The sequence below is a fragment of the Chionomys nivalis genome, chromosome 3 (assembly GCF_950005125.1).
Source record: "Chionomys nivalis chromosome 3, mChiNiv1.1, whole genome shotgun sequence".
In the NCBI taxonomy this organism is placed as follows: domain Eukaryota; kingdom Metazoa; phylum Chordata; class Mammalia; order Rodentia; family Cricetidae; genus Chionomys; species Chionomys nivalis.
The window spans coordinates 19,039,166-19,065,520 of record NC_080088.1 but is presented as its reverse complement, the minus strand read 5'-3'; the positions used below and the strand labels follow the sequence as shown (position 1 = coordinate 19,065,520).

General features: G+C 37.4%; 1 protein-coding gene across 1 annotated transcript; it reads left to right on the top strand.

Annotated features, from left to right (window-relative positions):
• Positions 1-5,212: 5,212 nt before the first annotated feature.
• On the top strand, positions 5,213-25,652 carry Chodl (chondrolectin). Its single transcript, XM_057765250.1, has 6 exons — positions 5,213-5,673; positions 14,741-15,050; positions 15,181-15,338; positions 18,864-18,950; positions 20,986-21,088; positions 24,293-25,652. Exons 1-6 carry the CDS (start codon positions 5,595-5,597, stop codon positions 24,375-24,377), a joined length of 822 nt encoding a protein of 273 aa, XP_057621233.1. The 5' UTR covers positions 5,213-5,594; the 3' UTR covers positions 24,378-25,652.
• The last annotated feature ends 703 nt before the right edge of the window (positions 25,653-26,355 follow it).

The following is a 26,355-nucleotide window of genomic DNA, read 5'->3' as shown; positions in this document are numbered from 1 at the left end:
GACTGAAGCTTGATTTGACTCCCCTGCCTTCATCTCTGTAGTGCTGTGTTTACAGTTGTGCTTCACCACACAGCTGGTAAAGGTTAGGAAACAAACCACGACTTGCTATCTGTCCCATAGATGTTTTATCAACTGAGCTGTATCTCCAGCTCCTTAGTGCTGTTCTCCTAATCATATTTATACTAACATTGGGGGAAAGGTAAGAAATTAAAACCCTAAGTATTTTTGAAAAAAAAAAGATGCAATTTAGACAAAACAATGCATTTGACGTAGATAGGATGATGAGTAGTTGGAAATGACTTGGGCATAATCCCAGTTAACTCTTGGGATTGCAAACAATCATATCTACATGAATTATTCCTGGTGATTTCTATGACTGCTAAGCATCATCTAATTCTTTGAAAAGGTTAGCAAGCACCTGCCACAGGGAATGATGTGTTCAAATGCTTTTCTAAAGGCAGACTCTATATGGTATTTGTGACCAGATGAATGTGTTCTCTCTCTCCCTCTCCCTCTCCCTCTCCCTCTCCCTCTCCCTCTCCCTCTCTCTCTCTCTCTCTCTCTCTCTCTCTCTCTCTCTCTCTCTCTCTCTCTCTCTCTCTCGTGTGTATCTGCACACCAACGTGAATGTCTGAAGAGGCCAGAGACATTAGGTCTCTTCTTTAGTCACCTTATTGTCTTTGAGACAGGGTCACAGAGTGAACCAAAATGATCATAAAACTTCAGCTATTGCTGGTTTGCTATGCAGTTGGAGATCTCTGTAGGTCTGCTTGTCTCTGTCCTCCCCAGTGCTAAGGTAACAGGTACATTCAGCCATGCCCAACCTTTTTTTATGTGGGTCCTGGGGATGTGGGCTAAGTCTTTATGTTTGCATAAAAAGTGCTTTCACCCACTGAGTGATCTCTCCAGCTTCACAGAAGTCTTTTCCAGTCTCATAGTAATGGTCCCTTTGGAGATGAGCCTGAGGCCACAATACTTATGCTTGTTTGGTAAGAACTTGGTGTATGTTTTGTTGTACTATTTAACTTCATAAATATTTTAAATCTTAAAAGTTATTTCAGATATTTTAGTATCATGTTAAATGATTTCCTCTCATTAGAAAAGTACTTGGCTAAAATATCCACGATGAACTCTTATTCCGCTGATGGTCTTTAAAGCTATTATAAATCAAGACTACTTTATTTTATATCTACTCTTCATAAGTAAATACTATGGCATCAATCCCTTATGTAACTTCTTTTCTGGTATAAAAATTTTGGCAATAGGGATGCACTTAATTTTATTCTTTTCTTCTTTTTTATTCTGAAAGCATTTGTGTGGATGGCAGAATATCCACCTCTCTGACAGCGCGTTCCTTATTATTTCCAACATTTCCACTTTGCTGTGCTGTAATGTACACATGGGCTGGCATGTGAGCTGTTTACTTAACTAAATCCCATTCTGAAACTGTAGCAAAGTGACAGGTGTGCATCCAGAAGGATATGCAAATTGACGTTTCCTACAGATACCTTTGTATTTTCTCCACAAATTTCCCTTGAACTTTATGTTCAAGCCAGACGATCCAATTCATTTGCTATTATGGTTAGCATCAGAATGATTACTTTTTAGTTGCTTGATATTTGTGAGCACACATTGATTATCGGGAAACATTGCAAATACATAATTTATGCTTTCCTAGGTCCTTAGCTATTACACTTCCATTTGCCCTTTTCCTATTTTTTTCTTACAAAAAGAGTTAGAGATTTCAAATATTCATTAAAGTTTTATAATCTCTTGTTTGGGTTATCTTTCCCTCAACCTGGTGCTCAGCTTAATTTTGCTTTGTTTGGGCTTCCTATTTATCTGGTGTTTTGTGAGGTGATGACTTGCTACTCAGAGGGCCACAGAAACAGCCATAGGACTTTGAGTTATTGGTAAGTTTGGAACTCTAGTAAGATGGTGCTCATTCATTATGACTTTGTACTGTCCTTCTAGAAGAAGAGTGTGAAAAAGAAAGGAAGAAAGAAATGAAGGGAAAGAAGAGGGAAGTAGGGAGAACAAGGTGGAGAAATGGGTGAAGGAAAATGGAAGGAGGCATGAAAATAATCGACTTTCCTGACTGAGGAAATAGCTTTGGAAAGCTGCAGAGTTTAGAAGTAATCGATCCTGGTATATTCCAGATTCTTTGAGTATGAAGCCATTTGACTTTTATTTTTAATTTAATTTAATTTTTTAAGGAATGCACATAATAGAAATTGCTCGTGGGGTTAATAATGATTAAATGTAGAGAGACTAGCTCTATAAATTTAATGGTATTTAAAAATTAACTTTACTTTTCTTAGAAACAAAGACTACATACATTTAGAAAATTAGTGCAGACATCATGCAACATTCTGGCAGGGAGCAATGTTTAAAATTAGAACAATTTGTAAAATAGAGTAGCAGCGTTTCAAAGGTAGAAAGAACACCTGGCCGTGGGAACAACAAAACTTTTGCAACTCGTTCTCTCTCTTAAAGTAAAAACCAAACAGCAGGTAGAGGCATTTGAATAAGATAATATCTAAAGAGTTAGGTTTATTTTCTGCCAATAAGATTATATCCTCTCTTTCTCCCTCCCTTCCAACCCCAACTTTGCAATCTCTCTCTGTCTCCTTCCCTCTCTTATTTTGTAGTTAATATATTGCTACATTTTTTATAAAATCTTTCAAACACTGCAAAGTTCACCCTCAGAATAATTCAAATACAACTGTTTCCATGGGATTCCTTTTTATTTACAGCATTTAAACAATAACAAAGAGGTTTTTCATCACTTGTGTCTTTGAACTTGATTGTTGTATACTTCATATACAACCATCTATTTTTTGTTACTTTGAGAGTTCCATAGGTGCAGAAACCCACAACAGGTGTGGTTACTTGTCCAATATGAAGCCAATCAGAATTCCAGCATGGATAAGGAAAGACTCAAATGTCCCACTCCAGGGACAGGAGCTATTGACAGCTGATAGCTACTGAGGGAAGGAAGCCCATTTCCTTTGCGAATGTGCCAACTTACAGGTTGCTCACGCTCCAGTGGATGACTTCACAACCGTACAGAGAAAGAACTGGCTGGATTCAGAGCATTATTAATAACAAAACAATACATTATAAAGAGGAAATAAAGTTGGGAGTGCGATGAGGTAAAAGACACTAGAAGGAGTTGGAAGTTAAAGCCTTCCTTTTTTGTTGTTTAAACAGAAAAAGGGGAAATGATGGAGGAAGGTCATTGGTTAAAAAATAAAGAAACTGCTTGGCCCTCATAGGTTAGAACATAGGTGGGTGGAGTAAACAGAACAGAATGCTGGGAGGAAGAGGAAGTGAGCTTAGATGCCATGCAGCTGCTCCCCAGGGCAGATGCGATGAAGCTCCGACCCAGGATGGACGTAGGCTAGAATCTTCCTGGTAAGAGCACCTCAAGGTGCTACACACATGAATAGAAATGGGCCAGGCAGTGTTTAAAAGAATACAGTTTGTGTGTTGTTATTTCGGGGCATAAGCTAGCCAGGGGCGGCAGGAACACAGCCCACAGCTCCTACTACACCCATTGCCCTACAATAAGGTAGTATATTCACAGTCAATAAACAGAATAACAAAGTGATACCTTACAATATATACTTATACATATACATCATAATTATTTTTTAATTCTGTTTTTATTAATATAGCAGAGTTAGTAGGTAAGGATTTCCCAATTGCAGAGATTCTGTGAAACTGGTTCTTATTGTGGTAGTACATACTGTTCTTTAAAAAAAAATCCAACAGATACTGTCCTTATTTCATATGAAAACCGAGGAGGAAAGTGTTGCCCATTGAAACAGCAAATGATCCGATTTAACAAATCTTGGTGTTTTAAAGCAGCATAAAGGGTGCTGATGAAATGGCTCAACAGTTAAAGCACTTGCCACTTAAGCAGAAGGGTAAGAGTTAAGATTCCCCAAACTCACATAAGCGTCAGGTGGATGCTATGTCTCTCCTATAATCCAGCCTCTGAAGGTGGAGATGGGGACCCCTAAGCAAGCAGGCTAAGGAGACAGGTCATGTGGACAAGATCTGGGTTTCAGTGTGAGACTCTGCATCAGTGAATAAGATGAAAAAAAATTAAGGAGATTCCTGATCGCAACTTTGAGCCTTCACATATGTAATCACACACACACACACACACACACACAAACACACACACACACACGTGTATGCATGAAAAAAACAAAGCTTTAAAAATCAATTAATTATGATAAAAAACAACATAAGAAAAAATGCTAATTCTACTGAACCTTATTTTGAGAACCTGATTATAATTATCAGTGTTCCTTTTCCTATTTATTCATATTCAGATATGTGTGTGTGTGTGTGTTATGAGAACTCTCATGAACTTCCCTGGACTCCACGAAAGAGGCAACCAGTCATTGACCTGTTAGAGAAGAGGGGATCAGGTTTGGAAAGGTGTATATTCCTTAAAGTGAGACTTACATCTAATGGAAACCATATAGCACTGATAGAAGAATCCAAAGAAATACATTCATTTTACATCCATGAAGTTCCCAACAATTCAGTATATTTATTTTGCTTGATTTTTTTCTCCCCCTGGAGTTGTGAACACTGAGCTTGAAATCAGTTGAGAGAAAACTTGTTTCCAAGATTCTTTTCAATTTCCTTCTGTGGCAATTTAGTCAAGCAACCTGTTTGGAAATAATCTGTTTGCAGAAGCTAGGTGGGGGAAAAGCCGCCACATTATATAATTCACTGAGCAGGTTCTGGCTCCCCTTCTGCCAATCCATCTTAAATAGTGGCTAGTGCCCCTGCATCTCGCCATACATATGATCAAGCAATTTTGCAGAAAAAGAGAAAGGCCCTGCAACTTGGCATCCCCGTGGACATTTATCTTTGAGAAAACCAAATGGAGCCAACTTTTGCCAGAGTTTAATAGCAAAGCTGTCACATTTTACACAAATGAGTATTGAAGTCTGTTGGCAAATGGGAAAGAGGTGGGGATCAGGGGAGTGGAGGAGGAGGGACTGCTGACTGCACTCTTTTCAAAGTGGATCCAGTTTTTAGGGGAGGGGCCAGATGCTTCGCTTGGCAGGAGAGATGAAGTAGTTAAAATGATTAGTAGCTAGGGGTTGGAACCCCAGGCTCTGTGTGTATATAAGACGCTGCAGCCAGCACAGAGCTGCTGTTGCTGCTGCTGGAGTGAGGACCACGGTACACCCGCTCAGCCCCTTAGGACACAAAGACCTGAGAGGGAAGTTAAGAAGGCTGCTTAGGTCTGCGTTAGGGATCCTGGTTCACCTTTGCAATAGAGACAGACACAGGAATCCCGAACGCTCTCCCCTGCCCCCAGACACACGCCCACAGACTCCTGCGCTCCAGACCAGTGCCACACGGGGCAGCCTGGCTGTAGGTCCCCGCTGAAGGCGATGCTTACAGGGATCCTAGCTGCAGTGCTGGGAAGGAGGGAGTAGTACCCAGCAGGAAAGCGAGGAGGCTGCTGGTTAGAGCCTCCAGTGACTGACTGTGCTGCGGGAGGACGGAAGGACGCTGCCTTTACTCCACTGGACACCTGCTGCAGAAGCCTCGCCACCATGATCCGCATAGTCTCACTGCTGCTGGGACTTGCGTTGCTCTTTGGCCACGGAGCCTTTGCCCGACGGGTGGTCAGCGGTGAGTCAGGGCAGGGGTACTGTCCACCCAGCGGAAGACAAGGGATTTGGGACTCAGGGGCGGCAAGGGGCAATCTGCAACAGGGTGGGAACTCCTCAGACAGTAGGAAAACTGTACTGAATACGACGACCGACCAGAGAGACGGTGAAAAACATTTTATCCTTTTTCTCTCACCTTCTCTCCGCAAAACAGAAAGTTTTAGTTCTTTTTGTTTTGTTTTTGAAGCGCCTTCTATGACTGCGAAGCGAGCTCTAGCTAACTTGGAGCAGCGCAGCATAGTCTCTTTCAGGCACTGTTTCCCACTTTCTTTGGAAGACAGGGAGTGGATAATAGGCAGGCAGGGTTGGACACCTGCGAAAGGGGTGTGGTAGGGCTAGGCAGACAGAACATGGAAGCTAAAGAGCTGCAGTATGAATGCCACCTCCTGTTGGTCTGGTTCCAGTACAGCCAGGGTGCTCATAGGGGTGGTTTCTGAGACCAGTCTAGTAGATGTCTGAGTTTGCAGCCTTTGTTCTCAGGAGGACCTGCAAAGAACTGGGGAGAGTCACTGCACTCTCGCTTTTCCTTTTTGCACATTACATTTCTAGTTCCTAGTTAGTTAAACAACTCAGGAAACAGTCAACTAGAGTTGGATCGAGGTTTAGTTTGAGGTGTACTTGGTAACGGATTTGGGTCTGTGCATCTTGCAGATGCATAATTAAGTTTCTCAAATCAGTACATGGGAAATAAGTCAAAATTACCAAGCTTCCTAGGTTTGTCTCTGTTTTTGTTGTTGTTTGCTTTTTTGTTTGTTTTTGTCAGCGTCTGTAGTCTAATCATTGAACAATTCACCTCCTTTAGTTTGGGGAAGTCTCCTAAGGGTATATAGAGTGTTCAGGGACTGAGATGAATGTGAACAGCGCTGCGCATGGCAGCTGTACAGTTACCCATAGAGAAAGCTCTTAATATGTTCATCAAGCTGTTGCAGCGAGTTTGGTGAATGCGGGAGAGCAGTGTTTTAAGGGTAAAGTGTTAGCCTCTCACATACAAGGCAAACGTGGTCCGCAGAAAGCTTGTCCATCTGCCCAGTAGGTGTGACTGATAGATGCAAGACGGCAGCAACTTAGAGTTTAGAAAACACTTCTTTAGGATCTAGCTTATTTAAGCCTGCCTCTGATCTCAGCAATTCATGTATGTCAGCCAGATACAGTCCTTAAATGTACAGGTAAGCAATTAGTCTCCACAGGATGTTCAGAGCCTATGAGTTTAGATCCTTTTCCTCCCCAGTTTAGCAGAGAATAAAGAAGTGCATGAAGATCTATCTGGTGGAGCCAACCACATATTTCACTACCTTTGTTTTCAAGAATTTTTCGATCAAATAAATGAAGGAGAGACTATGCTTTGAACATATGGCATTTTCAAACAAACAGAAGCATCCCACTGACTTAAACAATGTTTCTTTGTTGTATTCTTACTTATATGCTTTAAAGTTCCAAGAGGGAAGGGAGATATTCAGGGTAGAAAACAGAACTCAAGTCCTTTGCTGATGAAGAGTTTAATTTTCATTGTACTTCTGCATAAATTATTCTAAAACTTTGGCTATGCTTTTCTTTAGCAATTCATAGACATCTTGAGGGTGACATCTGGAATATTTCTGAGTAAATGAGCATGATTTATTTGATTTAGTGTAAATGATGATGTTGACTTGAGATTAGAGCAATTATTTAGTTATGTTTTTTATGAATAATTTGATTGTCCTCACATTGATGTCTATCTATAAACTGATTTATGAAACATAGGTTTTGAATAATTTTAGCTGTGATGGACTGAGCAGAGAGCAGCCTAGAATCTGTTATTTTTGAAGCAATATTTCCTAACATGTCCACTGTCAGTCTGTTGTTACTTGTTATGCATTGTGCAGCAACCATTTGATGCCACTAGGGACTAGGGCCCCAGTCTGTCCTCAAGTGTCTGAAGAGAATTGGAACAGCTTCTTTGCTTTCTGTTATTTGGAACATACTTAGAACACATAAAAACAATGACTGTTTATTAAATTTGAAGACAACAATTCACAATTCTTGTGTAATAGCAAATAATCTCTTACCCATCATATGCCCCAAAGACAGACACTGACAAACTAAACCTCCAGATATATTTTTCATGTCTCAAAATTTTAAGAAGGTACATTCTAATGCTTTTAAATGCATCATTTTAAGATAAAAATTGTTTAAGGATAAACACACTTCTAACAACTTCACCATCAACTGATCTACATAAGATTTAACAGTGTCCAATGTAACAAGGCTGTGCAGAAAGACACACAGAGAATAATTATAATATTCAATGATAATAATCTGATGATAATAATCAAGAACTCTGGTGGTAATAATCAGTGTATTTACTGAATTTGTGGGTCGCAATGGGAAACTAATTTGAGGATCTGAATTGTGTGGTGATTTCTTACTCCATGCTGAAGAACAGTGAAGAACATCTGTTGCATCCTTTTAATTATTCAGTTCAGAAACTCACTGGCTGGTAATGACATTTGGCTTCTGACAAACTTTGAGATTTTTTTTTTCATTATGGTTTAAAATAAAAATAGGTGGTTAAAATTGAGGACTCTAGTTTGGGAGAATATGTTTGAAAACAAAGTGACATTTTATTTCAAAGCTTTTGAAATATTTTAATGAAATGTTTGCTTTTTCTTCTCTTTTTTAAAGAGTTTGGAGCACTAGTCCCCAACGACCTCGTGCTGCAATGTGGCATTAACCATGTTCAAGGCACCCCTCAAATTTCTCCAGAAATCTATGTACAGTTTTAACTCTACTACAACTGAGATCCACTTTAGAGACTAAGGGAAATGGAGCTTTAGAAACAAAGCTATTAGGCCTGCTACTGACTTCCTTACAGCAATTCATGTGCTTCATGGAGTCAGGCATAGTTTCTAAATGTACAATTAACCAATCACTCTCCACTTTTACCAGGATGTTTTGAGTCTCTGATTGTAAGTCCCTTTCGTTCATAATTTAGCAGAGAATTAAAAGTTCACTGTAGAGAGATCTAGCCAGTGGAACCAATTCCATGCAGATTTCTCTTTTTATCATGGAGAGAACATAGAATATTTAAAAAGTAATTTAATAGTAAGAAAGATACAAGTGGAACTACAGAGCATATTCTAGCTTACAGAAAAGTCCCATGACATCATCAAAACAGAAAATGATGACAGTGCAGGTTGCAAAGATGCAATTACTTTAAGTATCTGTTGGGCAAGAAGGGAGCAAATTAATCTTATTACTAGGCATTTAATAAACTACCCATTTATCAAGGCATTATTCCTTAGTGGCTGCTCATCATTCTTATATGGTGGCACTATCTATACATTAATGCTAAAACAGGATCTGTAATTTAAAAAGGGCTCTGGAAGGGGAAATACAGCTGATGCTTCATTAGGAATTTTTACTTCTTAATTTCTTTTCTGTGCTAGATCTTCACGTACAGGCACAGTCATATAAACATCTGTGAGGTGAACTTTCTAAAAAAGCCTCTATGTACTACTGATGGCACAGCACACCATGATGATATGCTGATCTTAGTGACAGTCTTTGTATTTGAGATGACATTCAGTTTAGGCCTTAATTGTTCTGTTAAGAAAATAAAAGGACAGATGAGACATCATACACACATACATATATATGTACATACAGACACACATATATGTACATACATACACACATATGTATGTATATATACATATGTAATATGCAGAGATATAAGTACTCTGAAATGAACTCTACTCCTATTATTCAACATGAAAAATACACACTCAAAAACAAGTTCTCAATACACAAACCTGTTCTTATACCAGCAGTCAATAACAAACCAATATCTATATTAGATTAATGTCTCTAACCCAGAATAGATTCATGGCATGTACGTTTATCAGTCCCTTTATTCACAAAGCCTTTTAATATCCTATTGCTTGAGACACGTGTGGAAGTATAGACATCATGGAAATGGGCAGCAGAACCTGTGAGCCTGGTTCCGAACCTGTTTGCAACTATGATCTGTGTGAACTTGGACAGAGCTTTAAACTCTATGTCCTCCTTTTTTTATTTTAAATATGGGGAAAGGAAATATGTATCATGCATTGGCTTAGAGAGCTGAAAGGTATTGATGTAATTAGTACCTTGTGTATATGGAAAGGGTAGGGGTAGGGGCAGCTTGGTAAGCCTTGTGTCTTGAGTTGAGTTTTCCAGAGGCAAAGGCAACTTTCCTAGTTGAATACATGATAAGAAAAAACCTTTATGTCAGCAGATTCAATTTTCCCACTTCCTCTAATGGTGTGAATTCTACAGGAAGTGAGGTCTCATATTTCAAATTATTAATCAATATCAGACTATTATTATCATTAGTTCTATGAAACATATAGCTTATGTCAGTTTTTAAAGAAACAAAAATGATCATGAAAGTTTTTTTTATTCCAATTACCTATAGTTCTGCTGGACCCAAGGTACATCTTTCTGATTGTCTTTCTGATATTATTACAAACCTTTATTTTCCACTCATAATCTTTTTTCGAGACAGGGTTTCTCTGTGGTTTTGGAGCCTGTCCTGGAACTAGCTCTTGTAGACCAGGCTGGTCTCGAACTCACAGAGATCCGCCTGACTCTGCCTCCCAAGTGCTGGGATTAAAGGCGTGCGCCACCACCGCCCGGCTCCATTCATAATCTTTACATCTATTTCAAATATCAGGATGTAGACTATGAGGTCACTTCCTTCTCAGAAAGCCAGTGGTGTTTCTTACAGGGATAAAGATGAAAAACTGCTGCCACCATCATCCCCGAAGTGACCCATGGCTGCAGATTTGATTTTCTTCGTGTAAGAGAATGGATGTCAGCTGTAGAGCACTCTGCAATTAAGTGAACCATAAAACTCATCTTGCATAAATAAGTTAATTTTAATAAATCTGTCTTAACTTCAATTAAAAATTCTAAAGAAACTGGTATACTCTTGAGAATTGCAAATAGAACACTTAGAATAAATGACATTCTTTCACTTAGTTCAAGATAATTGGCTTCATTCTCAGAGATCATGCAATTTATATGTTTCAACACCATCCCATGTTTTAGTGTGTTTTGTGGGGGATAGGAAAGAATTATGGTAAAGATATATTTTTTTTTTTGATTCTAGTAATAAATCTTAAGTTTATCCAATCTGGTTGAGATTTATCATATTGTCCCTTTTGTGTATTTTCATTTTCTTAAATTAAGGGTGGGTCATAACTGAAAAAAAGAAATTTATTTCTTCTATGTTTTATTGAACAGCATGATCTATATGTAATAATTATTTAATGTTGGTTACAATTCATTATATTAAGAGGGATAATGAAAAGTTTGACAGCCTCACAATTTTAGAGCATTCTGCAATAAATAATTTGAGTAAAGAAAAACCAACTTATTAATTTTATTCAAGAAGGAGACACAAATTGTCATAACTTCATGAGTTTACTCTTGGATTTGTATCATCGCCAAAACCAGTTTCAAGCTTTGCCAACATTTGTGATTTTTCATAACAATGAAAAACTAAAACCCTTATTTATGGAAATAACAGCAGAATATTAGTTGTGATAATGATAGCAATGTTTAATAGCTATTACTAAAAATCCTCTGTAAATAAAAGTTCATATTTAGGTTTGTGACTCAGTGTGGGTCCCTGACAAATCTGAGAGGGGTGAATATTTCTTTCTACAATTCTATGCAAATTTACTTGAGAAAATGTAAATACTTCTTAGATTTGGAGATTATTTAGTTCCAGGTGTACATCTGGAATATTTTTATAAAGGTATGTAAACAAAGCTATGTTGAGCTTCTCCTTTATCAATGTTTCTAGAATTGGGAGTGGAAAGTCTTTGTAGATAATCCAAAAACTACGTAATTTTCAACTTGAGATTCTGAATTGAGACTTCTTTATAGTTAGCCAGTATGCATGTAACTTTAGTGGAGCAGAAACCACTGTATGACTTACAGAAAAATTGCCCTCCCATAAAATATTTCTGAAAGATTTTATTAAAATATGATGTTTAAAAGCAAAAGTCATGGAAACTTTTTGTGCCATCAACCAGGGGGAAGAGGGAGGTCATCATGACTGTTTTCTAGGGGGGCTGGCTTTTCTGGAAGTTGAAAAAGTCACATCAGAAGATCTGCATTAGCTGAACTTGTTTGGGAAGCGGGGCACCATTTGTTTCCCAGTTGTTGGAGTTCCAGGGTGAGCACAGCCAAATGGGATCAGCTGAAGTGCAACAACAAGCTCGGTAGCTCCAGCTTCTGCTCATTTTGCCACTGCTTGGGCCAAATGTGCACAGTAAGGTAGAAAGCAGTAGTAAAGCAGACTTATATATAAAGGTATTCACCCTGTCAGCAGGAACTGATTCTATACGAGCCATAATAATTGTGCAGTGTGCTTATAATTTCTTGGAAACTGCTTTGCTCTCCCTGACCTGGTAGTAGCTCTTGAGTTCAAACATGAAGACTCAGCGGATACTCACCGAATGTCCTTTGGGGTTAACAGATCTGTTCCAGCTGATAAAAGGCTTCTGTCTTCAGCCCCTCAAAAGCTCTCTTTTCTGCAGCCATCATCATCTCTGTTCATTTATTGAAATCGTGGACTACTCACTCCATCTAAAGGGAAAGATTGCCTGGTGTAGAGTGCCAAGGTTGGCAATTTTTCCTAGGCCCATGTAGCATTAGTTGTGAATTACTTGAAATGCAATTCTTTATTTAGGCACCATTACTTATGTATTTTGCAATATAACATAATAGGATTAGGAATTTCTACATTATATTGAGAGCATTCTATGCATTTTACTGTAAGTGCTATGTTACTTTTATAAATGAATAAATTTCAATCATATTGTATACCTTCACCATGTATAAACTAGAGATCAACTTATGTTTTAATATGTCAAAGATTATAAGTAGTGCATTTTAACATATAAATTATACCCAGGCAGTCTCTTAAGGTGCCCTGCTTTTGTTACATATAAATACAAGCTACTCACCAAAAGCATCTTGTTATTCTGTTTTTCTTTACATTAAGATATTCCAAAGTAATCTTAAAAAATAAAAACAGTGTTAAATAAAAATGCTTGAGTGAAATACAGAGCTAAATGTCTTAGGGGTGAAAACTGGAATCTTGAAAACTCAGGGGAATGTAGCTAAGATATATTTGGAAACTTAGAAATATGTAAAGGATGTACCAGATGAAAATAGGATGTGAGCTTGCTTCTTAAATACAATAATAAAATATAGGCTTATAATAAGCATTGGAATCTTACGAGGAACACCTATTTTAAACAATGAAAGCATCACAAAACCTAATAATAAACAAGAGTAAATTTTCAAATTTATATGTGACTTATATTAGAACTAAGCATTTGGATTTCCACTGCTTCCTGACAATGATTATATCAGATTTATTTGCCCTACTAAAGCCTCTTTAGCTAATTTCCCATGGACATTTCTATTGATATGTTAATTTTTGTTAAATTCGGTTTAGACTATTTATTAAGTTGTTTGTACTTTTTTCAGTGTGCAGCTCCTAAGTTCAGATCCCAGTTAGCAGACTGGTTTGCCTTTCTGAAATAACTATTTATGTTTTTAGCTTTTGTCAAGATCCTGAATGCTTACCACTTAAAACAATCTGTTGTGAGGTTAATGGTCTTTGGCCACTTTCTGTTTGCTCTTGCCTTGAGAGTCATTCCCGATCACAAACTGAGTTTCAGGGGTTGGGGGAATGCTGTATCTTGTAAAATAGTTGCTCAGCATTATGGCCTGTAATTAAGAGAAAAACTGTAAATTCTGTACTTTCAAAGTATTTAAACATGATTCCCCCCTTCTACAACTGACAACCTTTCATATAGACTACAAAATTAAAAAGACACTATAAGAGGATGTCAAACATTTTGTGTGGGTGTTGGGAGTCAAAACTCAGGTCCTCATGTTTGAACAGCAAGCAATCTAAACTTCAACATCTCCCAAGTTCCATCACTTTTATAACTAAAAGTAATAGACTAGTAAAGCAAACTTTACAATATTATTGAATGAGAAAGCACTCATAAAATATTTTTGTTAATTCTTTGAGAATATCATACAATATATTTTAAATCATATTTAGCCAAATTCCTTAACTCACCTCCACCCTATTCTTTTCCAACTTCAGGGTCTCCTCTCTTTTAAATTAGTAATTCATTAATTCTAATAAGTACTGTCCATCTACTTCTTGGAGTGAGTGGGACTATCTACTCAAACATATTTGAGAAGCTAGAAGCATCACCATTAAAGAAAGCTGACTCTCCTTCGCCAAGAAACTCAATTGTCCATAGTTTCTCAGATGTGGGGCCTCATGAGATTCTCCCTGCTGTGCTAAAATACTGAATGGCTTGATCTTGAGCAGACCTTGTGCAGGCAACTCACCTGCTGTGAATTCATGAGTACAGTGATCTTGCTGTGTCTCTAACACATGCCTTTGCTCTGGTCCTCCTTAAATTTGGCTCTCACATTCTTCCTACACCATTTCCATGATGGTACTTAAGCCTTGGTGGTGAGGGTCTGTTATAGATGTTCTATTTCTGACTGAGCACTTCTTGGTCACTCATTCTTTACATTCTGTTGTGAGTTTCTGTGCTAACCACCATGCACTGCACGAAGAAACTTTCCTTGTGCAGTTTGAGAGTTGCACTTATCTATGGGTAGAAAGACAAGAATTTAGAGGGAAACTTTGAAAATGTGTTCATTCACCTGAATAAGAGCACTATTGTTCATCCTGTGGCTTGTGAGCTCTCCAGTTCTTGACAAGGTTTGCAATAGCAGGCATGCTTTTCCTCTTGGAGAGGCAGAACTTAAGTCTAATCAGAGGGTAGTTGTTTACTCCCATAACTATCATGCCACTCTTACACTCATAGACATACCTTGGAGAAAAGAATTCTTGATAGTGTTTCTTATTATGAATTGTCCTTTTATTGTAATTAATATCAAACTTATGAATAAAGACCTCAAGACCTGTTTATCTCTATCTTGTTTGTTTGTTTTAGGTCAAAAGGTATGTTTTGCTGACGTGAAACATCCCTGCTACAAAATGGCCTACTTCCATGAACTGTCTAGCCGAGTGAGCTTCCAGGAAGCGCGCCTGGCTTGTGAAAGTGAAGGAGGTGTCCTCCTCAGTCTGGAGAATGAGGCTGAACAGAAGTTAATAGAGAGCATGTTGCAGAACCTGACAAAACCTGGAACCGGGATTTCAGATGGTGACTTCTGGATCGGACTTTTGAGAAGGGGAGATGGCCAAAATTCTGGTGCCTGCCCAGATCTCTATCAGTGGTCTGATGGAAGCAACTCCCAGTTCAGGTAAGCTGTGACTGGACCCTGAAGTGTTTACTGATGCCCTAAAGAAGTCGGAAGGGCAAAAGAAAAGCCCTGATACTTCAAACACTCAGAGCACATGTTGCTAAGTGTCCCTTTGGTTCTATATTTGTAGGAACTGGTACACCGATGAACCTTCATGTGGAAGCGAAAAGTGTGTTGTCATGTATCATCAGCCAACGGCCAATCCTGGCCTCGGAGGTCCCTACCTTTACCAGTGGAATGACGACAGGTGCAACATGAAGCACAATTACATCTGCAAGTACGAACCTGGTAAGAGGCCTCTGTAGATGTAACCGATTCTGTGCATGTTTGCCATAGGAGGCCCCGTGTTTAAGGTTCCGGAGAAACAGGCATCACCTCACAGCTTGCTCTGTTAATGTCCTGAAGCACATTGTTTGTAGGAGAGCAAGCCTGCCAGTGTGTTGGATGGAAGGGAATGGGTAGATACATTTTTGGGGAGAGGCGTTTCCAAGAGAAAATAATTTATACAAGAACCACACTGTGTTATTGTAATCATGCTTTGTAAATGTCTGTGTGAAAATATCTTAGAAGCTTGTGAGACCGTGTGGAAAGTAGTTATAGGCTACCAAAGTGCCTATAGGCTTGCACACGTGTGAGCGACGGCTCCTTGGTTCATTCCTGATGAGTTTAGGGGAACAAACAGCTTTCTCCAGGCATATTATTTCAACATGTTATAGCATAATGTTTTCCATTTGGTTCTTTAGCTGAGTTTAAGTCCTTTCTCAATAGTTTAAAAGAGTAAGGTCATATTACACATTCTTCATTTGATTTTCATCTTTTGAAAAATGACACTTTTGTTAGTTTTCTTTTGAAATATTCTGTTACTTGACATACGCAGCCACTGGGAAAATTACTTTGACCTAAGTCACATTAGTGTGGCTTCCCACTGAATGTAGTGAAATTGAATTACTTTAATGAGACACCTCAATTGAATTGGGATTTAAACTACAAGAAGGACTAATCAAAGATGTGTAAATTTATGTATTTTATCATCTTAGACACTCAAGATAGATACTTAAGCCTTGATACACTTATTTTTCGATTTTTCTCACAATGTTTGAAAGGGTCATTTTAACTTTTTTGAAGGACTGTCAGCGTGACCTCATAATATGTTCCCATAGAAGGCAATTACACCCAAGTGCTCATGTTCCATTACTCTCTTGAAATTACACAGTTTCTTTTTTCATAAAGCCATGAAGCACAAGGGATTATTGGATTAGACTTACCCTTCTCTTATGTTTATTCTGCTCTTGAGTATATTAGCCAACTTTTTATAGCCCTGGCGAGCTTATTCTTTGCCCTTGGTTGCTAAATCTGTCATTACACTCCTGGAAGCTTTTGCAAACCTAAGTCTGTTGTTCAATTCTGCTCTTTCTCATTGTGTCTTAGAGAAATACAGTTAAAGTTCTGTGATATTTTACATTTGCTGCAAATCTTGGCATTTATTAATTAGAGGGTTAGAGTAATGAGTGTAGCTTTGTAATATATATGTATGTATTTATGTATTATACCCATGATCAGTTTGAAATGTATTATTTACTTTAATATGTATACTCCCATATACTATCTAATAGCATGATCTGTGATGTTGAAAATGTTAAAAATTTATCCTCGTTATTAAATGAGATCATTCAATTTTATGTTTTCCTTCTCTTCTGAAACACACAAATAGTCTTTTGGTCCACTGGTACCCATTTTTATGGCAGTATTTCTAAGTGTTAGTTTTGTGTGAAACTTGCCTTTTGGGGCTAATGGCATGACCCAGCAGAGAAAGACATTTGTTTCCAAGTCTGAAAACTGAGTTCAATCCCAGAGATTTATATGATAGAAGGAGAAAACCTACTCCCTTAAGCTGTCTACTGGCCTCCTCATGCACACCATGACAGTCAAGCTCTTAGCTACACACAAAATAGATTAACTCAAAAATTAACATTGCCTTATGAGCTTTTAAAAGATAAAATAGCACATATATGATTAAGTTATTAGATTTTTTAAATTAACAATCACATTGAGTTTGTTAGAAATATTTTAAATGTAGTTTGTTGCAATATCATATATTGATAATTGGTTCAAAACATCAGTCAAGCACTTGCATTCATATACTAATGAAATTCTTTAGACAAATAGTTACATATTAGGAAGATATTAAAGTATCAGTTAAATTTAAAATGTATGGAATTTAAAGTTGTATGATGATGGGTGGTTAAATTACTAGCAAATCCAGATTGTAGGATATTGTGAACAGTGAGAATTCTTTAAAACACTTTCATGTTTTAAAGACTACAGAAAATGTTCTATGTAGCTTTTTTTATATGCATGCAATGACAAGAGTAAAGTGTCTAATTTTTGAGCAATTAAAACATTTGCATTTGGTTTTGTTGTCGCTTGTTTGTTTGTTTTCGAGGCAGAGTTTTACTCTGTGACTTAGTCTAGTTGGAAACTCAAAATATAGCCCAGGATAACTTCAGAAACATAATGAACCGCTAGACTTAGAAATAAAAGGACGGTGTAGACTCACAGAAAGAAAGTGCAGTTTAACTCCCTACCACCAAAGAACTCCATTAAGGAAGAAACTGTCTTATACCATGATGTGGCTTCTGAAGAAGGAAACCCTCATTTGCCTCCAGTTCCCTAAGAAGAACTCCATTCAGAGTGATACGGGAGTTCTGAAGAAAAAGCTCCTTCAATTCCATTTACTTCTGCAATATTAGAGGAGTTATGGTATGTACCTCAGGGACGAATACAAGAGAGAGGACCACTTTGGCTCAGGATAAACAAAGGAAATTCCTTGCTGCCACAACTTTCCAGATAAGATGGTTGGAGCTCTCCCGGGGCACCACAGCATGTGGCCTAACCTGTATGCCAGGAGTTTGAGTGTGTGACACTAAATAAGGGTTATCCTGGTTCAGGTTTGGGGGTGTGGGATGGAGTCTTGTAGTTGGATACAAGTGGAAGGAGGCTTCAAAGCCACAGTAGGCTTGCTTATCAATGCGATTGTGCTTCCCTGCAGCACATTCAGGGGGGTGGTGGGATAGCTAGATTTGTAACCTATTCATGCCTAACTAATACAATTACTTTGGCTAACCTGTTAATGTAACAACTGGTTTCTTAGGGGGAAAGTATATTCACTGATAGTACCAGAACATGATAAGAAGTCTCAAGAGTTTCTTACCCATTTGGGAACTGAAAAATCTAATCACATAAAGCTAGAAAAGAAACAGCCTGCAAATCTTGACTTAATATTAATAAAAAGAGTATCCCTATTGGAATTTATATCTCAGAATGTCATTATTTGGGTAGCACAGACATAGTTTTCAGATGCTGCTTGAATCAGCAATTCCACAAGCAACTATGCAGCTCTCTGTTAATTAATATTGCACCGTAAAGGTTATTCCATAAAAAGTTTACATTTGTTTTCTTTTGAATCATGTTTTATGTTTTACCACTTAGGTTTACAAATTACTGTTTACCATTGTAACTTTGCGTCCCTTAGTCATTACTGATTGTAGCAGGCTGCCTTCAGCACTCTAACAGTTTTGGTTGCTAAATGAAGATTGGGGTTATATATCAAATAGGCTGTTATATACAGACATAATTAAATAGTGACTATTGTTGGTTAATTCTATGTACATTCAAACTCAGAGTATATATTTGACTGTGAATTATTTAGAAATCCAAATCAACTTTTTAAAAACCATTTAATAACATTTTTGTTGACATTTGCATTTTTCTGGTTTAATTAATATTTATTATTTCTATGTTAATTATTTACAGAGATTCCACCAACAGACCCTGTTGAAAAGCCGAATCTTACTAATCAACCTGAAGACAAGCATGAGAATGTGGTTGTTACTGAAGCAGGTGAGTCCCTTCTGTCCCTCTCATCTAAAGAACTGGGCTTTGAACTAGCACTTCATGTTGACCCCAGGGAAACCTTTCATGTGGTTCAAGGATGTGGTGTATTAGTTATGGGCCCATAGACATTTATTTTTGACCTACATTAGAAATAATTATGCAATGATACATTTTAAATAGAATAACCTTTAAAAAATTCCATTTCAGGTGGAAGTATCTAAGTGATCTACAAAGCATTTCCCAATATAGTGTAGTGTGTACAATGTATACTGGCATATATACATAGAGATCTGGAATAGCAATTTGCTACTGAATGTTCAGGGCTTGTCTGGCAGTAGAGAGAAGGTATACCATAAGCCTCATTATAGTTTATGTAGTCTCCCCTGGTGTAAACACCTCTATCTGATCAATTTCAGACTAATCACCGTGATATCACAGTAGGACATGATGGAGGGGGGTTCACACAGTGGGCCCTCTATCTTCCTGTCACCCCAAAAGACAGAGTAGAAAAATGCAATTCCCAGTGCAAGTTCCATATTAGCTAGAAACTCCTCAATATTCCTTAAAACTACTTTTTTTGGACATGAACTAAATACAGATGGACAAAAAATTTATCATATTTTTTTTTTGTGAATATTGATCCAAAGGTCCCAAATGTTTCAAAATTAGTAACTCATAAAGAGGCTCAGAAGGAAGACTTGGCACTCTACAATCACTATTCTCTGCATTTTGATCCTTTGTAGCCCTATGGTCACAAGCATGTAGGACACACAGACACACACACACACACACACACATGACATGAAGTAAGAAAGAAGTAAGTAGAGGGATTTGTGAGAATTTGGAGTGGAGAGTGAAGTGTGGGCTTGATTAGAATAAAAAGCATTAAAAATGATATAGTAGGGAGGGCCTTGGACCTTCCCTGAAGCAATGTGCCTTCACCTTTCTGAGGAGCGTATGGGGGCTGGAGTGGGGGGCTAGGCTGAGGGAAGGGGAGAAGCGGAGAGCATGGGAACTGGGATTGGTATGTAAAATTAAAGAAGCTTGTTTTCTTTTAAAAATAAATAAAAAAAATAAAAAAATGTATTAAACAGCAGCAAACTTCTGAATAACCGATCCCTAAATCTCATAAAATATACCCCTGAGCTAAGAGAAGAATAAATAATGAGGTGAAAAAGTTATGGCCAACTTTTATCAGAATCTTTAAGATTTGTGATATTGTTAACTAACTTTTAGTTTGCAAGCCAAATGCAACTCAGTTTGTTTTCTTTATACAGAAATGCTCTTAAGATTTTGGGCTTTTTCTGTTTCATGTATCTTATTTTAACATCATCCGTAATATCTAAACACAATTAAAGTTGCCAGAAAATAATTAAACTACAAACATTTTCCTCTTATTAAAAGTGTGGCTAATAAAGTCATTTCATGATTTGTAGGTCTTGAGTGTTGGGTGTTGGTGATTTTCCTTAGAATCTACTAAGAACATCTGCCATCATTGAAAGTGAACGAACAGAGTTAAAAGATGACCTATTTTCAGAATTTAATTAAATCATGATATTGTCTCCAGAGTCTTATGTCTCTGGGTTATGACGGCATATTTTTACTTAAGGCCAGATTCTTACATTTTCTCATGACAACGAGCTTATTGACTAAGATAATTCATTATCTACTAAGTCAGCAATGATTATAGTAATTATTATTCCCCAATATAAAGTCTTCACTTTTGCAATGATGCAGAAGAATTAATAAAACAAGACAGCTAAGATTATTAACATTATGAAAATTAGTCCGTGTCTGAATTGAAAATGTATTAGAACTTTAAAAGCACGCATATTTAATTGAGCATGTCAACCAGGGCATTAAAGTTTTATTTATAAGGTTTTTCAAAGTGTCTATGCATTTTTCATAAGCTCTTCTACTTGGAGTTTACTTTTTGGTAACAACTCTATTTTACCTTATTTATTACAGAAATTTGTTCATTGCTGCTTTTGAGCTCCTTCATGAGCTATCATTGAACACTAAAACTGTTTTATTTTTGCAGGCATAATTCCCAATCTAATTTATGTTATCATACCAACAATTCCTCTGCTTTTACTGATCCTTGTTGCTTTCGGAACCTGCTGTTTCCAGATGTTGCATAAAAGGTAAAAACCATATGTTTGTCAAGATAATTAAGGAAAAAAGCCCTGAAGTATATTTTGAGACATTTTTTGAAAATGTTACCATATCTTTAACTTATATTAAAGAATTTTAATGTTCTTACCTGTCAGTAAAAATCCAGAACATGGGGAGTTATAGAACGTACTCGGATTATATGAGAAATCCAGTGTCTCCTTCACAGTTCATAAGTCCTATGAACAGCTTGCTTTACTGTTTCTGTTTTTCATTCAGGAGAACGGTGGCTCAGTTGGGTCATCTTCAGTTGCCTTGTGGTGCACAGTTAGCATATGTGATGGATCTGAAGTGTGAGTGCTTGTAAGCTCATACGAGATAAATTATACATATGCTCTCTGGATTGTTAAATTAAAATAAGATTGATGTTAAATCTTTCAATCTGAACATCAAGTTATACATAAGACTTGGTTTTATAGGTAGATATGTAGTATAGTTGCAAGATTCAAATAAAAAGCTTCTATTTTAAGACACTTTAAGACCAGGAAATTAAGTGCATTTGTGAAGACAGTGAGCTGAGTGTGGTGCCCCTGAGAGGATGAGCAGTATTACCAGGAGTGCAAGGCCAGCTTGAGTTAGTGAGTTCTAGGACAGTCTGAGCTACATCATGAGACCTTTCCAAACACTCCTCTCTCTCTCTCTCTCTCTCTCTCTCTCTCTCTCTCTCTCTCTCTCTCTCTCTCTCTCTCTCTCTCTCTCCCCTAGGTACTGTCTGGCAGATATTTTGAAATAAAATGATATATCTAAATAGCAAGACTTCTAGGAACTTGTCAAACACTTATTCATGCTTATTATTACCCTTGAGCCAGTGAAGTAAACTTTTTTGTGTGGTAGGATCTGCCAATTAAATTTCAATAAATTAAGTATAAATATGTATCAAAGAAAACACTATGAGATACATTTAAATAAGGACATATGTGCTGAAAAAAATGACCTATTTGTTTTATGGTCAAACAATTGATCATAAGATTGATTGTATGATATCAGGACCTGCAAATGAAATAATTTCTCTCTTTCTGTTTCATCATCTTCTTTTCCTTAAATAAATCATAAAGAGCCTGAAAAGTAGCAACCTGAAAGGATATAGATGATTAATGCGACTAATAAGTGATCTAATCTAGATATGCCTGGCAGGACATGCCTATCGTCCCAAAACTCAGGAGGCTGAGGAGCAGAAGGACTACGAATTTGAGTCCAGCTGGAGCTACATAACAAGAACATAGCTAAACAAACAAGCAAACACTTCCCATGAACCAAATCAAGCCAATTAAAAAAACCCCAAAAAATCAAATAAAACAAAACATTAACAGGATTGAAAATACAAAAATTATTTAAGCTAAAAATCAGGGCTGTTAAAATGAAGTCTGGAAAATTAATATATGTTGTGACCCTCTTGACTTTAACTGAGAGACTTGAGAAACATTATAAAATTTATTTTCTAGCATTTTGTATATAATATATACAGTAGAAAATGTGTCATTTCTTGCCCTAATTCAGAAGACTATAGATGAAATCATGTTAGATTTCTCATTGGGAAAGCAATGGTGTAGGAGGAATGGTAATTCCCTCTTAGCCCAGACAGACTGTTAAAATGTCCATTTAAGTAGCAAATGGTTAGTAAACATTAAACATATGCTTCAAACATTCTCACTTGCCAAGTAATGTGTTAGTGTGTTGAGCAACAGATTCTCCTCTAAGGATTGTTTTGTTTGTCTCCAAAAAGTGGTTGTATCCATTCAAAAGATCTGTGGCTGTCTTCACTTGTTTGAAAATTTCGGAGTGAAAAAATAAACCAAAATTGGGCACTTTCTGTTGCCGGGATGACCTGAAGTCCTTTGTTCACTGTTCTTAGATCCTCCCCTTTTCCTTTCTTCCAGGAAAGCAAGGAGAAACTTCATCAAAGACTCCACTCCATTATCATCTGAGTGCCTTGCAGAAAGTTTAAATTCCAATCTGGTACACATGGCGGTTTCTCTCATTCCATATCACTTTCAGAATAACTTTCCTTCCCTTAACTAGTAGAACTTTTAAATGACACTAATTATGATTAAAGCAACATTGATAACTTCTTTTCTTACCATTAATAGCACTCTGCTCTTCATAAGCTCTGCCTGGCTTATTTTCTCTTCATGCTAGCTATATTTGGTAGAATTAAGTTATGTTGACCTGATTTATTTGAAGGACTATCCATACAACATGTAATTTGCATTTTTATTAATCACAACAGCTCTGAAATTGATATGAACAAACTATTTTTCACTGTAATTCTGTGGTTTTAGAATTAGTTCTTTTTCTTTAAGGAGTTTTACAAATCTGCAGGATGATGGCACAGTGCAGGGTTGTGTCTGTGAGGGCTGTGAGGATGGCAAAAGCCATTAGAGGCGGAAGAAAGTGTGGGTACCTAGGGGTAGAAGTAAATACTAAACATAGGGAATGTGGCCAGTCCAGGTGAGAGGCCATCCTCAGGAAACTAAAGCAAAGAAATGCAGATCTTGACATGGAATCTGGTACAGGATGACTTGAGGAATCTTAGTAACAGACACTTCTGCAGGGGCCTGACTAGTGAGCACTGTAGGAGAAACCACCAGAATTCCAGGCACAGGCTACCATGAGAACAGAAGTTCCAGTCAACCATGTCTTGGAAGAAGAGCTCACAAGCTCGTAAGTCACCAAACATGTGTCTGCTTTGAACTTAGGCTGATTTGAGAAAGAGACACAATGAAGTTTTCTGGATGCAAATGACCTAAGTACAGCCTGGCAAAGCAAATGGTAGGAGGGGGACAGACATTCCTGATATTTAGGGTCACAGCAGGCATTTGGATGATTGACACTAATTGCAACAGCCATTTTATTAGAGTACCCATAAAGCAAGATTTAGAAACCTTGGCCAAAGAAAACAAGGTTCATTGTGGGAAAATTAAAGTTTTAGTACTCTGTCAGGCATTGTGATACTTGGGTGTTTAAACTCTACGGTGAGTCAACAGATGCCAGTGTGTTTGGAATTGTTTGTCATCTTCACACAGTGGGATAATCTAGACTTTTTTTTGTAGGAATGGCAAATATGCCGATGAGAAAGAAGGACTCATAACAACTGTCTGAGCATCTCTCTTTGGATGAAGACACGGCCAGCCTGATAAGATTCAGGAACTGAATTTATTTGTTTTTATGTTTTTCAGTAAAGGAAGAACAAAAACTAGCCCGAACCAGTCTACACTGTGGATTTCCAAGAGCACGAGAAAGGAAAGTGGCATGGAAGTCTAATAACTAACTGACTTTGCTCCAGATAACAAAGATAGTTTTGTAATTCCCGGTCAGTGTAAGGAATGGCATCATTAGCTTGGAATGGCTTGAAATCTCAAAGGATCTACAAGATGAACTGTAAGCTCCCCCTTGAGGCTAATGTCAAAATAATTTTTATATGTTCATAGTTTAACTTACAAAATATGCTCTGTTTATCATGGAGTGAGACCTGCTTACTCAGCTAAAAAATGCACCCAAACATCATGTAATTGAAATGGATCATGCAGATGAAACTCAGTGGACACATCTGGAATTCCTGGGTTGGAAGTAGTTCCTTTTGCTTTTCATCATCTTCATCTACTTCATGTAATATTAATTGTATTCAAATTTACAGTGTGCAAAAATTTTACCTTTGCAACAATGTTTGATAAAAATTTATTGTCTAATATTTGTATTTATCACATTTCATTTTTACATACATGCTGTTTTGATTAAATACTGAATTTACACAGACATAAAGAACTATTTCCATAGGGAAAACTTTTTTTTTCAGAAATAGTTCATGTTCTTTCCATTTTCCTCCTTTTGTTTGCATAAGGTTTAGGAAATATCTTCAGAAATAAGAAGCTGTTTCATTGGCTGTGCTATAAATCTCCTGAAACACTTTACTTAGAGGCAAGAACTGTCTAACATCAATTGTACAAGACACGTGCCTTACAATTATTCTTAATTTAAAATTAAACTGATTTTTGTATAAAATATCTTTACTAATAGTTGTATAGACACCAATGTAGTTTATCTTGAAAAAAAATGTGTCCACAGTACCAATCACAGTTTTTCACACGTTGCCTATAGAATTGCAAGTTGTTCTCTGAGTGTCTGGAATCAATGTGTGGTTCTTCCCTGTGCACCGAACAGGATGGCTGTTTGAGGGCTTGGATTGACCCTGGAGTCAGACAGCTGCACCTCGGCTAAGATTTTCCTAACTGAATTTAGCTTGTATTGATATATAGGGCTGAATGGTTTTCAGCTGTGTGATGCTAGGCAGAGTACACTGATATTACAGATCAAGAACAAAACAAAAATTACAAATCACACTAATTAATGGGCCATGGGCTAGAGGTCATTGATGTTTGGATATCTTTGAAGAAGGTTTTGTTGAGTGTGCACCGTGGCTTTCTTCTTTCTGATCGAGTTTCTTCAACAAGTAGCATTTGTTCTTCTCAAGAGAGAGTTGTAACTATTTTGTCTTCGAATGTCCCTGTGTTACTTCTAACCAAATAAAAAGTTCTTATTTCTGAGGAATGATCTTTGGTGTTGTGTAAATTTTTAAATAAACAGGACACAGATTTGTTTCATCACGCCCTGAAGATGAAAACAAACATTACATGTGAAGAACATAGAAGGCAAGGATATAGAGTGAACAGGGAAACTTGTTATTTTTAGTTTTTCAATTGGACAATAGTTTCCTTAAGTAGATTTGGTTTTCCAAAACAAAAGGCAAAAAGGGACCTCAGATCTTTTTTTTCTGCAGCTTTGGGGCTGAGAACTGGTAACTGCATTCTAAGTTAGGCTGTCCTCATTCAGCCCCCATCTGTTCTGTGGCTCTCCATAATTTGGATCAAAATATGGAGCTGTTTGGATCTATGCAGCTGTTTGGATCTGTGTTTCCCCTCCATGCCAACTCCACCCATTTATCCCTGTAGTTAGAACTGTGAGAAGGGAAACTGGCTTTCTCTTTATCTGTGCCACCCCAAGACCTAACAGCTGGAGGGTGGATACACACAGTGAAAGGGGAAGGCTGTTGTTACCCTTTTATCATTATCCAGGTCAGGATAAACTCTGGTGTCAATGACAAACTCCATCTGTGATAAGGGTGGGAAAATACATTTCTTTGCTCTTAGAAGGCGGTAACGATATCATCCTAAGTGTTTCTGGAAGCTTTAGCTGGCCCTTGAAAAACAAACCGATATATAATGTAATTGTTCTGTATTTTCAG

Coding starts and splice junctions, on each gene's coding strand:
- Chodl (XM_057765250.1), top strand. CDS start 5,595: ATGATCCGCATAGTCTCACTGCTGCTGGGACTTGCGTTGCTCTTTGGC. Junction 5,674..14,740: donor TGCCCGACGGGTGGTCAGCG/GTGAGTCAGGGC, acceptor TGTTTGTTTTAG/GTCAAAAGGTATGTTTTGCT. Junction 21,089..24,292: donor TTCCAGATGTTGCATAAAAG/GTAAAAACCATA, acceptor TATGTTTTTCAG/TAAAGGAAGAACAAAAACTA.